The sequence below is a fragment of the Microtus oregoni genome, unplaced genomic scaffold (genome assembly GCF_018167655.1).
Source record: "Microtus oregoni isolate MIOR12 unplaced genomic scaffold, Mior012 000006F_ref0000085, whole genome shotgun sequence".
NCBI classification, from domain to species: Eukaryota; Metazoa; Chordata; class Mammalia; order Rodentia; family Cricetidae; genus Microtus; species Microtus oregoni.
Genome location: NW_024543065.1, coordinates 29,668,949 through 29,683,045, shown reverse-complemented (window position 1 = coordinate 29,683,045; position 14,097 = coordinate 29,668,949). Strand labels below are relative to the sequence as shown.

Sequence of the window (14,097 nt, the reverse complement as noted above, 5' to 3'; positions counted from 1 at the left end):
ATGCCTGGAACTGGAGCTCTCAGAGGCGGAGGCAGGAAGATCACTCACTGTAAGGCCAGCCTGGTCTACAAGTTCCAGGAGGCCTGGGCTACATAGTAAGACCCCTGACTCATAATCAAGACAAACAACAAAAGAGTACTGTGTATGAGGGTGAGTGCTCGCTCTCTCTGGATGTTTGCTCCCTGCCTGGAGCTAGCAGGAAACAAAAAGTATTTATCTTCCTTCGATCTCCGTGATTCAAAACAACAAGGGGCTGAGGCAGTGCCCACAATGGGTGAGGTGTACGGGTCCTCCACCTGAACCCACCTCCTCCACAGCGGAAGACATGCAGAATTCCCAGCAGGCCTCTTGCCCATCTCCCAAGAAGCTCTTGTGGAACTTCACTGGGCCCAGAAGCTTAGCCCAGAAGGGAACAGGCTTCATGCCCCTCCTGACCTACTGCTCTTAAAGCCAGAAGTAGAGCTCGGCTTTGAGCTTCTTGTTTGTGAGTCTGTTCTTCCTGCTTTTCCAGCTTGCCACAGTTTTTCTTTTCTCTTAGCCACTGATAGCTAGCACCATCGCACACGTCCAATTTCCATTTCACAGAGAAAATACTGCATGGAGTGATTCTGAAACTGATTAGTTTATGTATTAATACGTGTGTGAAAATGTCAGAACTAAGATCAGTTTTCCTGAAACTGTCTCTGACCTACTTTCTCGCTGCTCTTTGACAGTCACCGTGTAGCTCTGGCTGACCTCAAACTCTTAAATCCTTCTGCCTCAGCCTCCGGAATGCCGGGGACTACAGCTCTGTAGCCTGACATTCTGGGTAAAATTTTACGAGTAAGACACACACTTCCTGCAGGCACCACCAAAAGGAATGCTGACCAGCTAGACTGATTGCTGCGCTCAGGAGAGTCCAGCCCGGATTTAAATCCTGCTCCACCTGTTCCCAGGAGCCTGTCTGCTTTCCAGCATCTCTGCGGACCGCACCTGTGACTGCACCTATGTACAGGGGACACAGCCCTAACTGAACGAATTCTGACATTTAGCAGGGTGCTTGCTTTCACAAGAATGCACCAAGCTGCCTCTGCTGTTGCTGTGGGCATTATTCTGTGGCTTTTGAAATCCCTCGATCTCTTCACACACACACACACACACACACACACACACACACACCGTCCCAAGTATGTGTATGTGGGGTTTTTTTTTCTTTTTTTTTTTTTCCTCCGTGTTCTGTTCACTTTGTGTTGAGGAGGAGGGGCTCTATGTGCCACAACACACATGTGAGGGACAGAAGAGAACCTGCAGAAGTCAGTTCTCTTTCTACCATGCAAGTTTGGGGATTCAAACTCGGGTCGTTGGGCTCCGTGGTAAGCACCTTTCCCCACGGAGCCATCTGGCCAGCCCTCATGTGACATTTTATGCGTGTATCGGTGAGGTCAGCAGCACAAATGGTGTGGCTGTCATTTTTACTCTGAGGCACAGAGATGTTAAGAAACCTGGCCGCAGCCACCGAGTCAGTTATGATGCCACCGCCCAAGTTGCAAAGTTCCAAATTACTTCTGCTTTGCTGCAAAGAACAGGGACCTGGGTAGATGGTATAGCTCAGTGGTACAACTCACCCAGAATGTACAAGGCCCTCGGTTCAGTCCCTGGTATTGCCAACTAAGAAAGAGAGAAAGGAGAGAGGAGGGGCTACGGCAGGAGGATTGTGAGTGCAATGCTAACCTGGAAACCTATCAAGACCCTGTCTCAAAGTAGGAATAAAAGGACTGGGGATAGAGCCCAGCGGAGACCATTAGCCGAGCATGCAGCAAGGCCCGAGATTCAATTCCAGGACCTGGGAGTGGGGCTAAGGGTGCAGAGACTATGTCTTGTTCACACACACACACACACACACACGCACACCCCGTATCTTCTACACTGAGCACTCAATATCGGATAAATGGGCTAATAGTAAGAAAGGTTAATTTGCATTTTGATTTAAAACGGTAAGTCTTATTTCTAGAGAAAAAACCAAGATAAAGTACAGAGCTAAATTATCTGATGTGTTTGTCAGTTTTTAGCAAAATGGATGTGAAATAAGGTGTTAATGCAATAAAATATGCCTCTGTGCTTTATTATACAAACAGTGCCTGGAATTTAATTAAAATTCCCTTCTATTCAATGATGTTTGTGCTCACAATACTCTTTCTTAATTCTGTGCTGCCCTTCACTCAGCTGGCATTCAATTCTTCAGTTTTTCTAGGTCCTATAGGCAAGCTTTGTCCTTCACTCTCGCCAGTTCTAAACTCAGGCAGGGGAAGTGACCAAGTTGCTTAGCATTCTGGCTGGTGTGGCCTGAGGTCCCTGCTGAAGCGGCAGAATCGGCCGGTGGCTTCTCTCAGACACTCTGTGGGGATGTGCTGCCCTCTGCTGGCCACAGGGATTATCAGCGCGCGCTGTCAATAAATGAAGTGAACATCTCCCTTTATGCTAATAAAAAAGCCAGAATTTTTGATGCTCAGGAAGCTAATAAGCACTGTGAGTTTCTTTTGCAGTGAGGTCATTTTTTTTTCCTCTAGATTGCTTCAAATTCCCCCAGATATTCAGCTTTACCCAACAAGCAAACAACTGTAAACAGAAACAGTCCGGGCTACTTTTACATGCAGATGAAGTAAGGTGACCCAGACTGAAAGCCCCTAGTGTATTGTTGTTGCTTTTGTTTAAGGGAATTAAAAGTATTAAAAAATAAAGGAGGAGTTCTTAAAGTCTTTGGCCCAAATTTAAAGTTTTATGAATTATTGTGTTGGCAAGGATGTGAGAAAAACTCTTAGGTCCCGTAGGAAAGTATACATTTGTTAGTGTTAATATTGCATGTCTGCCTCTGGCAACTGAGTCTCCAATGTTAATAATCATGTGAAATTTAGTCCAGAGATAAACTTGTATAGCTGGGCGGTAGTAGCGCACACCTTTAATCCCAGCACTCAGGAGGCAGAGGAAGGCAGATCTCGGTGAGTTTGAGGCCAGCCTGGTCTACAAAGTGAGTTCCAAGACATCCAGAGCTACACAGAGAAACCCTGTCTGGGGGAGGGGGAGAACCAACTTGTAGGATGAAGGATTAATGTGCAATAATTAGTTGCCACGTGGTAACAAACTGAAAAATCACGTAATTATCCAGAAATTGAGGCCTGGCTGAAGAAATCATAATTTATTTATACTATAAAATATTACAGTCATTTAAGCTGCAAAGGAACATTAAATTCTTTTATATAGTATATGTATTAATGTGTGCACATACATATGTAACATATATGTTATATGTCTGTATATGTATTATATAGAAATCTCTATGATAAATTCTTTTTTGGGCATGGGGGTTTCAAGGCAGGGTTTCTCTGTGAAACGATCCAATACATTGAGCATACTATGGTTTGTTGTTTTGTTTTGTTCTAAAGTCAAAGAAAAACTCTTTCCAAAGATTACATGACACTGGTAATCTTTGCCACCGAGGAGAGTTTGAGGCCAGGACGCAGCCATGACATTTCATTGTAAACCAGCTGTACTATTACACATTCACAAAACACCAAATTATTTGGACAAATTAGCAAGTAGAGTATTCTGTGGCCTTGGCCTTCCCAACTCACACAAAGCATGTTTACAGGAAGCTGACTTTCTGTACCGCGTGGCCTCGGAATTGCTTTCGCGGCCTGCCTTGGGAGCTCTTGGTTCATCACTCACGGGTTCTTGGACAGAAAGTCTAGCTTTTCCTCATTTCATCCTCCTGTTCTGTAACAACTGTGAGACTACATTCCTTCAAGTCCAGGTGGTACATACGTGTGCATTGCGGGCGCACACACACATATACAACACGGTTCATGGCAAAAATGAAGAAAAAACAGGGGGACTATGCTATAGAAAAAGAGCTCACATTGCAAATGTCAGTTACTCACCCCAATTCCTGGAATTACGGGGACTGTGGAGGGAGAAAAGCTTCAGGGGACAGTCTCAGCCTCCTGGGAAGGCCTGAGCTGGGTGGGCTCCTTCCGGGGGCAGGAGGCAGAGCCCGGGCCTAACGGGGATAATTAAGTTCTAGACGAAAGGAAATCCCACTTGCGCCTCACAAAAGAAGTCTGGACCACTGGAGTGTGCACCATGTGCCGCTGGCAGGCTGAGTCCCATGATCCTCTGCTCCGGAGCAGTGAAATTGGAAGAAGGCGAGAGTCTATGCGTATTAACACTTGCATGACTTTGTCCCACTTCTGTGTCCCTCTGGTTTCATGAGGACTGGAGGCTCTTGTTAGAGGGGGTTGGTGCTGGGTGAATTTAGCATATGTGCCTTGCCGCTGAGCTATACCCCAAGCTTGTTCTCAGATTTTAATGTTTTGTTAGGGCTAAAGCTACAAGGACTCTTACTCTGTGAGAGATTAGTGAGGTTTTAAGTAGACTGGAAAGTTGGATAAAATATTTTTACAACTCAAAAGAACAATGGAATGTCAAAGGAAATGCTACCAGAAACAGGGCATTTCCCATCTTGGTAAAATCTGTTCTAAATCTGTTAACAGGGCTCTTCCAGGCTCACAGCCAGCATATGGAAAGCAGATGAGGACTTACATCTTGTTCAGTACAGTGTTAGGATGTCAGTCTAAGGAAAAAGCATTTGTTCTTCTCATCCATTCCAAGAGGACCAGAGGGACTTAACTGTCTCTGCTGAAGAAGGGTACCTGGGTTAAACTCAACAGAGCTCTGGTTTAAAAACAAAGGTTCTTCTCAATATTCATTTAAACATTTCTTTGCAGGTTAAAGTGATGCAGAGGCTGGAGAGATGGCTCAGCAGTTAGGCTCACTTGTTGCTCCTGGAGAGGACCTGGATCCCAGCACCCACATAAAACTCACAACTATCTGTAACTCCAGTCCCAGGGGATTCAACACCTTTTTCTGACATCCTTGGGCACTAGACACACAAATGGTTACAAACATTTATGCAGACAAACCAGTCATACACATAAAATAAAATGCCAGGCATAGAAGTGCATGCCTTTAATCTCAGCACTTGGGAGGCAGAGACAGTTGGCTCTCTATGAGTTCAAGGCAAACCAGATCCTACATAAAAGGTTCCAGGTCATCCAGGGCTATAGAAAGAGCTTGTCTCAAAATAAATAAATTACTATGTACAAGACCCAGAGTTCAATCCCTAACTGCCAGCTAGTCAGGTTCAGATCCCAAGCCAAGCAGGAAAGGGGTGTCAGCCCAAGGAAAACTTTAACCACCAAGTGGATCGTACTCAAGTGGCACTGAATAGCTCAGGCCATCTTCTATTCATTATATATGTTTAAACAGATTTTTTTCTCACCAGGGTTACATGAATAGCTTTATTACTTATTGCCAGAGGTTTTCTGTCCCACCCGGTCCTGCAGCCATTCGGTCCCAAAAAAACACACAGTCCCAAAGAAATACACAGAGGCTTAAATTAATTATAAACTAGTTGGCCTATTAGCTCAGGCTTTTTATTAATTAATTCTTATATCTCAACCCATAACTCTTGTCTGTGTTAGCCACGTGGCTTGGTACCTTTTATCAGAGAGGCGTTCTCATCTTGCTTCCTCTCTCTCTGGGTGATGACTGCAGACTGAGTCTTTCCTCTTCCCAGAATTCTCCTGTTCTCGTTGCCAGACCTCTACTTCCTGCCTGGTTGCCCTACCTATACTTCCTGCCTGGCTACTGGCCAATCAGCATTTTATTAAAACAGTACAAGTAACAAATCTTTACAAAGCACAAGACCATTGTCCCACAGCAATTACTGGCTTCTACTTTTGACTTTAAGAAATACATCATAACTTAAGGAATATACCATGATCAATATGAAAGCCCCCATTGTTCCCTTTATGCTTCCCCAATACACCTTCCTATCAGTTGCATTACCTTATTCTAGACATAGAGTTAAGCATTTTTGCAGGCTTAACTAAATATTGAGCCAGACACACCCTGCTGTTACAGTACTTATGTCAGCTGGTAGATACTTGCAGTTACAAAGTTAAAAGCAATAGACATGGGCACAACGCTTTAAGGACAATAATATTCAAACCCAGACAATTATTTTACATCCGTAAGATATATTTTTATAAATTCCCTTTTCTACAAGAGGGTCCCATGTCTCCATCTCTTTGTAAAAGACAGACAGGTGAGACTAGGCTGCACAGCTCCCAACACCTAACATCTGGAAAGGATATATGTAGTTAGGGGCCAGTGAAATGGCTCAGTGTTAAAGGGGTTTGCTACCCAGCTTTGTGACCTGAGTCTGATGTCCCCAGCTCACATGGTAATTTGCTGTTCTCCACCTGTATCCTGTGGCACAAGCTTGTGTGTGACCCACATACATATATAAATAAATGCGATAGAAGAACACGGGAAAACTGTGTGTGTGTGTGTGTAGAAAGAGAGCCTGAGAATTGAGAGGGAGGTTACACAGTCCAGGCTTGGGAGCCGCTGTGCACACGACTTCTGCCTCCCCGCTGTTCACTCAAGAGAAAACAATGACAATGTTCTGGTCACAAATGGGTAGCCATATTTCTGGGAGATTAATGAAATAACTAGGGTAACTGGTGCAGTTGATCAGCCACAAATGCCACACAATCCCAAAACAGCCAGGCCCTGCTTCAAGCTGTGTGCCACTGCCACTGGTGTCAATGAGGCCAACCCTTGGCTGAGGCCAGCGTGACCTCAGGGCAGCAGCAGCAATTCCTGGGATCTCCTGGAGTCAGAAAACATGAGGCAAACTCTTTCCCTCTTCCAAGAAAAGATGTCTGTTTTTCCTTCCATGCCTTGTTCTTTCTACACTTCCCCACTGGGAAGATATGAACGGGAAGCCAGTCTGTCCTCCTTCCAGCCGTGAATAAGGGTTTGTTCCATTCCCCACATCCTCACGAGCATGAACATCTGCTGTCATTCATTTCTTGGTGACAGACATTCTGAGTAGGGAGAAATAGATCTCAAGGTAGTTTTAATTTGTATTTACTTGGCGGCTAAGGGCATTGAGCACTTTTAGGACACTTACGGACTGTGCCTTCTTGTGAGAACTCAGTTCAGTCTGAAACCCATTATTTCAATTGGTTCATCTGTTTTATTGTTTACCTTTTATTCTTTGTATATGCTAAATACTAATTCTCTGCCAGGTGTGTAGTGAGCAAACATTTTCTCCCATTCTAGAAGCTGTCTCCACTCAATTATCTGTCCCCTTTGCAGAAGCTTTCTCCTTCCACGTGGTCCCATCTGCCAACTGTGTGCCTTATTTCTCAACAGCTGGAGTTCTGTTCAGGAAGTCTTTTTCCTTTTGGGGGAGGGTTGGGGAGGGTGGAGGATTCGAGACAGGGTTTCTCTATAGCTTTGGAGCCTGTCCTGGAACTAGTTCTTGTAGAACAGTCTAGCCTCGAACTCACAGAGATCCACCTGCCTCCGCCTCCCAAGTGCTGGGATTAAAGGTGTGTGCCACCACCGCTGGTGTTGTTTTTGGTTTTTCTAGACAGGGTTTCTCTGTGCAATTCTGGCTGGCCTTGAACTCACAGAACTCATCCTGCCTCGGCCTCTCAAATGCTAGGTTTAAAGGCTTGTACCACCGCATCCAGCCTTGATTTTAGGAATTTTTAATTCTCTTTTCTAATTTCTTCAATGACACATTTATCATACAACAGTGTGCAGGGGAGTTTTGTTTGGTTTTTACTTTTTTATATTTATTTATTTGTCATTTTACATATATATTTTGTTTACATCATGACTGTGCACGACATGCATGCAGTACTCACAGAGGCCAGAAGAGGGCATTGGATTCCCCAGGACTGAACAACCTGAGCGGCCGGTGCTCTTAACCCCTGAGCCATCACTTTAGTACCTTAATCATCAGTACAGAGACCTTTATCGTTTCTAACTACTTTTGGCTTGATGTCTGTTTTGCCAGGTACCTAAACAGTGGTAGTTGTTTTTTTTTTTGTTTTTTTTTTCTGGCTCCATTTACTTAGAATATCTTTTTCCATCTTTTCATTCTGAAGTAGTGTCTGTCTTTTATGATTTCCTTAGAGGCCGCCTGGCAGTGTGTTCTCTGATCCGACCTCTTATCCAGAAGCATTTTGTTGCTACTTGTTTGCTTGTTTGTTTGTTTTTGTTTTTAAGTCAAGTCTTCCCAGCAGTGGTGGCATATGCCTTTAATCCCAGCACTTGGGAGGTCACGTGGCAGTCCAGACCTCAGCCAATCAGTGCCCTCACATTTCAGATGGATTTTTTTTTTTTCCCTCCTCGGTCACATCTCTCGGGAAACACTCTGGAAGACAGCCCTGAGGTCTCCTAGAGGGTTCTAAATCCTGTCAAATCAACAGCAAGGCCTCAGTGAGGGTAAAAAGCACTTGCCTGAAAAATCCTGACCACGGGGGTACAATCCCCTGCACCCAAGCAGGCTAACCTGGAGTATGTAGCGAAAAAGCAAAAAAGACCCTGCCTGGGGGTGGGGGTGGAGGAGGATATGTTAGAACCAACTCCTGACCGTTGTCCTCTGACTTCTGAGCAGACACTGTGTAACCTGCACACACACACTCTCTCAAGCACACAGGCTAATATTTTAAAAATATTTATTTATTTAGTATACAATATATGCCTTCAGGCCAGAAGAGGGCACCCGACCTCATGATGGTTGTGAGCCACCATGCGGTTGCTGGGAATTGAACTCAGGACCTTTGGAATAGCAGGCGATGCTCTTAACCGCTGAGCCATCTCTCCAGCCCACAGGCTATTTTTTTAAGTCCACGAGCTCAGCAATAAGTGTGGTGCTAAAGATATGGTGTCCAGCTGAGTACACTGGACAACATAAGCTACATGAAATGTTTGGAGACTCACAGCAATATAATGTAAACCACTATTTTTAAATTCAAATTTCTCTATTAGGCACATAGGTAAAAATGATTGTGATAGCTATTGAATTTAACATAGTGGCATGGTTTAGATGTAATTTGTCCCTCAGAGATCTACATGCTGGGAACTTGGTCCCAGTGTGGTGGTACCGAAGTGGTACCTCATAGAGAGTGGCTCAGTCTCACTGAACGGGTTAAGATTTTTTTTTCTTTTTAAGACAAGTCTCATATAACCCAAGCGGGCCTCTAACTTGTTACGTAGCCAACAGTGGTCTTGAACTCTTGATCTTCCTGCCTTCCTTTCTCAAGTGCTGGAATTGCAAGTGTGTGGTGTCGTGCAGTTTTATGTGGTGCTTTGGAGCAAACCAGGGTTTTCCTGCCTGTTAGACAAGCACTCCGCCAACTGAGCTCTATCCCCAGCTCCCGTGCATCTGAAAGTCTTCCCGTGTAGCCTAGATTGCCTTCAAACCCAAGGTTCCCTTGCGTCTGTGTCCTGAGGGCTGGGGTTACAAATGTGAACCACCACAGCACGAAGCAATGGGGTGTTAGAGTTAAGCTCAGTAGCATCCTTGAGGCTCTGGCTTCCATCTTTAGCACCACAACACAGTGGGAAACAACTGTTCAGCTTTCTCAGCTCGATCTCATTTCCTTTGTCACCATTTACCCCTACCATCATCTGCCTTTCATGAGGTTTCTCAGAGGGCTGAGCAAAAGCTGGCCAGAGCTTTGAGTTATTTAAATCCTCTTCTGGCTCTTCCACCGCAGCCGCCGCCATTGCCGGCGCAGCTCTTTCTCCTGTTCTGCCCGTGAGAATCCGGCGCCATCCGCAACCATGGTGAACTAAACGGTAGACCAGATCCGTGCCATCATGGACAAGAAAGCCAACATCTGGAACATGTCTGTCATCGCCCACGTGGACCACGACAAGTCCACGCTGACGGACTCCCTGGTATGCAAGGCCGGCATCATTGCCTCTGGCAAGCTGGGGAGACCCGCTTCACCGACACCCGCAAGGACGAGCAGGAGCGTTGTATCACCATCAAGTCCACCGCCATCTCCCTCTTCTATGAACTGTCTGAGAACAACCTGAACTTCATCAAGCAGAGCAAGGACGGCTCCGGCTTCCTCATCAACCTCATCGACTCCCCAGGCCACGTCGACTTCTCGGAGGTGACAGCTGCCCTGCGTGTCACCGATGGAGCTCTGGTGGTGGTGGACTGCGTGTCTGGCGTCTGCGTGCAGACGGAGACTGTGCTGCGGCAGGCCATTGCCAAGCGCATCAAGCCTGTGCTGATGATGAACAAGATAGACCGTGCTCTGCTTGAGCTGTAGTTGGAGCCTGAGGAGCTGTACCAGACCTTCCAGCACATCGTGGAGAATGTCAACGTCATCATCTCCACCTACGGCGAGGGCGAGAGTGGGCCCATGGGCAATATCGTGATCGACCCCGTGCTGGGCACCGTGGGTTTCGGCTCTGGCCTGCATGGTTGGGCCTTCACTTTGAAGCAGTTCGCAGAGATGTATGTAGCCAAATTTGCAGCCAAGGGTGAGAGCCAACTGGGGCCAGCCGAACGGGCCAAGAAAGTGGAGGATATGATGAAGAAACTGTGGGGAGACAGGTATTTTGATCCAGCCAATGGCAAATTCAGCAAGTCGGCAAACAGCCCTGATGGAAAGAAGCTGCCTCGCACCTTTTGCCAGCTCATCCTGGACCCAATCTTCAAGGTGTTCGATGCCATCATGAACTTCAGAAAGGAGGAGACGGCCAAGCTGATCGAGAAGCTGGACATCAAGCTGGTCAGCGAGGACAAGAACAAGGAGGACAAGCAACTGCTCAAAGCTGTGATGCGGCGCTGGCTGCCTGCAGGGGTCGCTCTGGGGCAGATGATCACCATCCACCTGCCTTCCCCTGTCACCGCGCAGAAGTACCGTTGTGAGCTGCTCTACCAGGGGCCTCCTGATGACGAGGCTGCCATGGGCATTAAAAGCTGTGACCCCAAGGGCCCTCTCATGATGTACATCTCCAAGATGGTGTCAACCTCCGACAAAGGCCGCTTGTAAGCCTTTGGTAGAGTGTTCTCTGGGGTGGTGTCAACGGGACTCAAGGTCCTCATCACGGGCCCCAAGTACACACCTGGGAAGAAGGCGGACCTGTACTTAAAGCCCATCCAGAGAACCATCCTGATGATGGGGCGCTATGTGGAGCCCATCGAGGACGTGCCCTGTGGGAACATTGTGGGGCTGGTCGGTGTGGACCAGTTCCTGGTGAAGACTGGGACGATCACCACCTTCAAGCAGGCGCACAACATGCGTGTGATGAAGTTCAGCGTCAGCCCTGTCGTCAGAGTGGCCGTGGAGGCCAAGAACCCTGCCGACCTGCCCAAGCTAGTGGAGGGGCTGAAGCGACTCGCCAAGTCCGACCCCATGGTGCAATGCATCATCGAGGAGTCTGGGGAGCACATCATTGCTGGAGCAGGGGAGCTGCACCTGGAGATCTGCCTCAAGGACTTGGAAGAAGACCATGCCTGCATCCCCATCAAGAATTCGGACCCCGTTGTCTCATACCGGGAGAGGGTGAGCGAGGAGTCGAATGTGCTGTGCCTGTCCAAGTCCCCCAACAAGCACAACCGGCTGTACATGAAGGCCCGGCCCTTCCCTGATGGCCTGGCTGAGGACATCGACAAGGGAGAAGTCTCTGCTCGCCAGGAGCTCAAGGCTCGGGCTCGCTACCTGGCTGAGAAGTACGAATGGGATGTAGCCGAGGCCCGCAAGATCTGGTGCTTAGGGCCTGACGGCACCGGCCCCAACATCCTGATGGACATCACCAAGGGTGTGCAGTACCTGAATGAGATCAAGGACAGCGTGGCGGCTGGGTTCCAGTGGGCCACTAAGGAGGGTGCTCTCTGTGAGGAGAACATGCGTGGTGTGCGATTCGATGTTCATGACGTGACTCTGCACGCTGATGCCATCCACCGAGGTGGTGGCCAGATCATCCCCACAGCCCGGCGCTGCCTCTATGCCAGTGTGTTGACCGCACAGCCCCGCCTCATGGAGCCTATCTACCTTGTGGAGATCCAGTGTCCTGAGCAAGTTGTGGGTGGCATCTATGGTGTCCTGATCAGGAAGCGTGGTCATGTGTTTGAGGAGTCCCAGGTGGCTGGCACCCTCATGTTTGTGGTCAAGGCCTACTTGCCTGTCAATGAGTCCTTCGGTTTCACAGCCGATCTGTGCTCCAACACGGGTGGCCAGGCCTTCCCCCAGTGTGTGTTCGACCACTGGCAGATCCTGCCTGGGGACCCCTTTGACAACAGCAGCCGCCCCTGCCAAGTAGTCGCTGAGACCCGCAAGCGCAAAGGCCTGAAGGAGGGCATCCCGGCGCTGGACAACTTCCTGGACACACTGTAGACGCTCGGCACTGCCGGACACTGCACGGTGCCCGCCCATCAGAAGACACCTTGAGACTGTCTCATAGTACCGCTCCGGAGATTGTGGGGCCATCTGCCATAGCTGCGCACTAACACGTGGATTCTATTTATTTTGGAATTCCAAGGCAGCAAAGTCCCCTCTGCAGGCTGGACTGGCGGGCCATGGGGTGGGCGGGACACCACGCTGTCATTCTCAGAAATGCTTGGATGTCAAAAGTCTATAAATAAACACATTCAGAGGTTGAAAAATAAATAAATAAATAAATCCTCTTCTGCTACCAAAGTACCAAGCCACAAACATGACTGATGTGGAAATACCTGAGGTACCCAAAATGTTATTATTTTATCATGTCATCAATATTCAAGCATTACTTACGAGACATCTGACATTCTTCTTTAGTACTTTCTGTGGTTGAGTATTATTTTAGTGTGTTCCTTAGGTGTCATTTGTTGAACTGTTATCTCCTTATGAGATATTGAGGGGGTAGAATCCTAATCTGACTATGGTGTTTAGAGTTGGGGGCCTAGCCTTAACAGTTAAGAGCACACTGCTCTTACAGAGGATCCAAGTTCTGTTCTCAGCACCTGTAAACAGACATTTCCTGTCTCAAATGCCTGTTCCCAAATACCCAGTAGCCTCTTCCCAAATTACCATACAGAGGTATATATTAATTATAAATGCTCAGCCAATAGCTCAGGCTTATTACTAACTAGCTCTTATGTTTAAATTTACCTATATTTCTGTTTATGCTTAGCCAAGTGACTCATGGCTTGATACCTCATTTTTTTACATGAGCAGTTGGCTGGTATCTCCCATAACTGCCCTGACTTAGTCCTTCTCTTCCAGCATTCTCTCTGTGTCAGGCTGTCTTGCCCAATCTCTTTCTGCCCTGCTATCTGCCAGTCAGCTTCATTATTACAATAAGCATACTCCCCAGCAAGCACCCACACCAGGCAGCTCACAACCGCCTATAATTCCAGCTCTAGGGGATCCAATGTCTTCTTCTGGACTCTGAGGGCACCAGCATAAGTATTTGTACATACCATTACACAGATAAACACCTAGTTTAAAGACAGTAAATTAGGAGCTGGAGAGATGCTCAGTGGTTAAGCACTTGCTCTAGTAGATGACCTGGATTCGGTTCCCAGCACCCACATAGTGGCTCACAATCATCTGAAACTCCAGCTCCTGTGGATCTGATGCCCCCTTTTGGCCTCTCAGGGCACCAGGCACACACTCGGTGCACAGATGTGCATACAAGCAAAACACTCATGAACATAAAACTTAAAAAATGACCATCTTACTAGTTTGTAGTAATGGACGGCAGTGCAATGAACAACTAAGGCAGTTTTGAACTGATCTCATTTACTGCTTGAAAAGGGAAGAATTTGCTCAAATGGTTGTTGCAGGACTCATCTTTGTGGACCAGCAGACTGCAGCCCTTTCTTCCCTGCTGGTTGTCATCTGGAAGCCACTCTGAAGTCCTTTGCCATGTGGGCTTTCCAGATGTTGGGGTAGCTCATTAAAGTAAGCAAGGCACTCAATAAAAAAAAAATCAGGGGACAAAGTGCAAGTTACAGCTTTATGTGATGCGATCATGGAAGTGACATTCGTGTTTTATTCTCTGCTCAGAAGCAAGACAGAGGCCCCACCCGCTCTCAAAGGGAGGAGAGCCTCGCAGGCGAGATTGCCACAGGCAGAAATTGTTGAGAGGCATTTTTGAGCCTGTTAACCACATATCTGTTTGTGAGATCTATTGTGTATTTTACACTCACAACTGTCTCTTCAGACCAGCCACATTCAAGCACTCAAGGGC

General features: G+C 47.2%; 1 protein-coding gene across 1 annotated transcript; it reads left to right on the top strand.

Moving 5' to 3' along the window:
• The first annotated feature begins 9,687 nt into the window (after positions 1-9,687).
• LOC121449503 (elongation factor 2-like) lies at positions 9,688-12,518 on the top strand. The gene is given in 2 exon segments (XM_041653971.1): positions 9,688-9,829; positions 9,832-12,518. Coding segments are annotated over 2 exon segments (2,571 nt in total). The 3' UTR covers positions 12,261-12,518.
• The last annotated feature ends 1,579 nt before the right edge of the window (positions 12,519-14,097 follow it).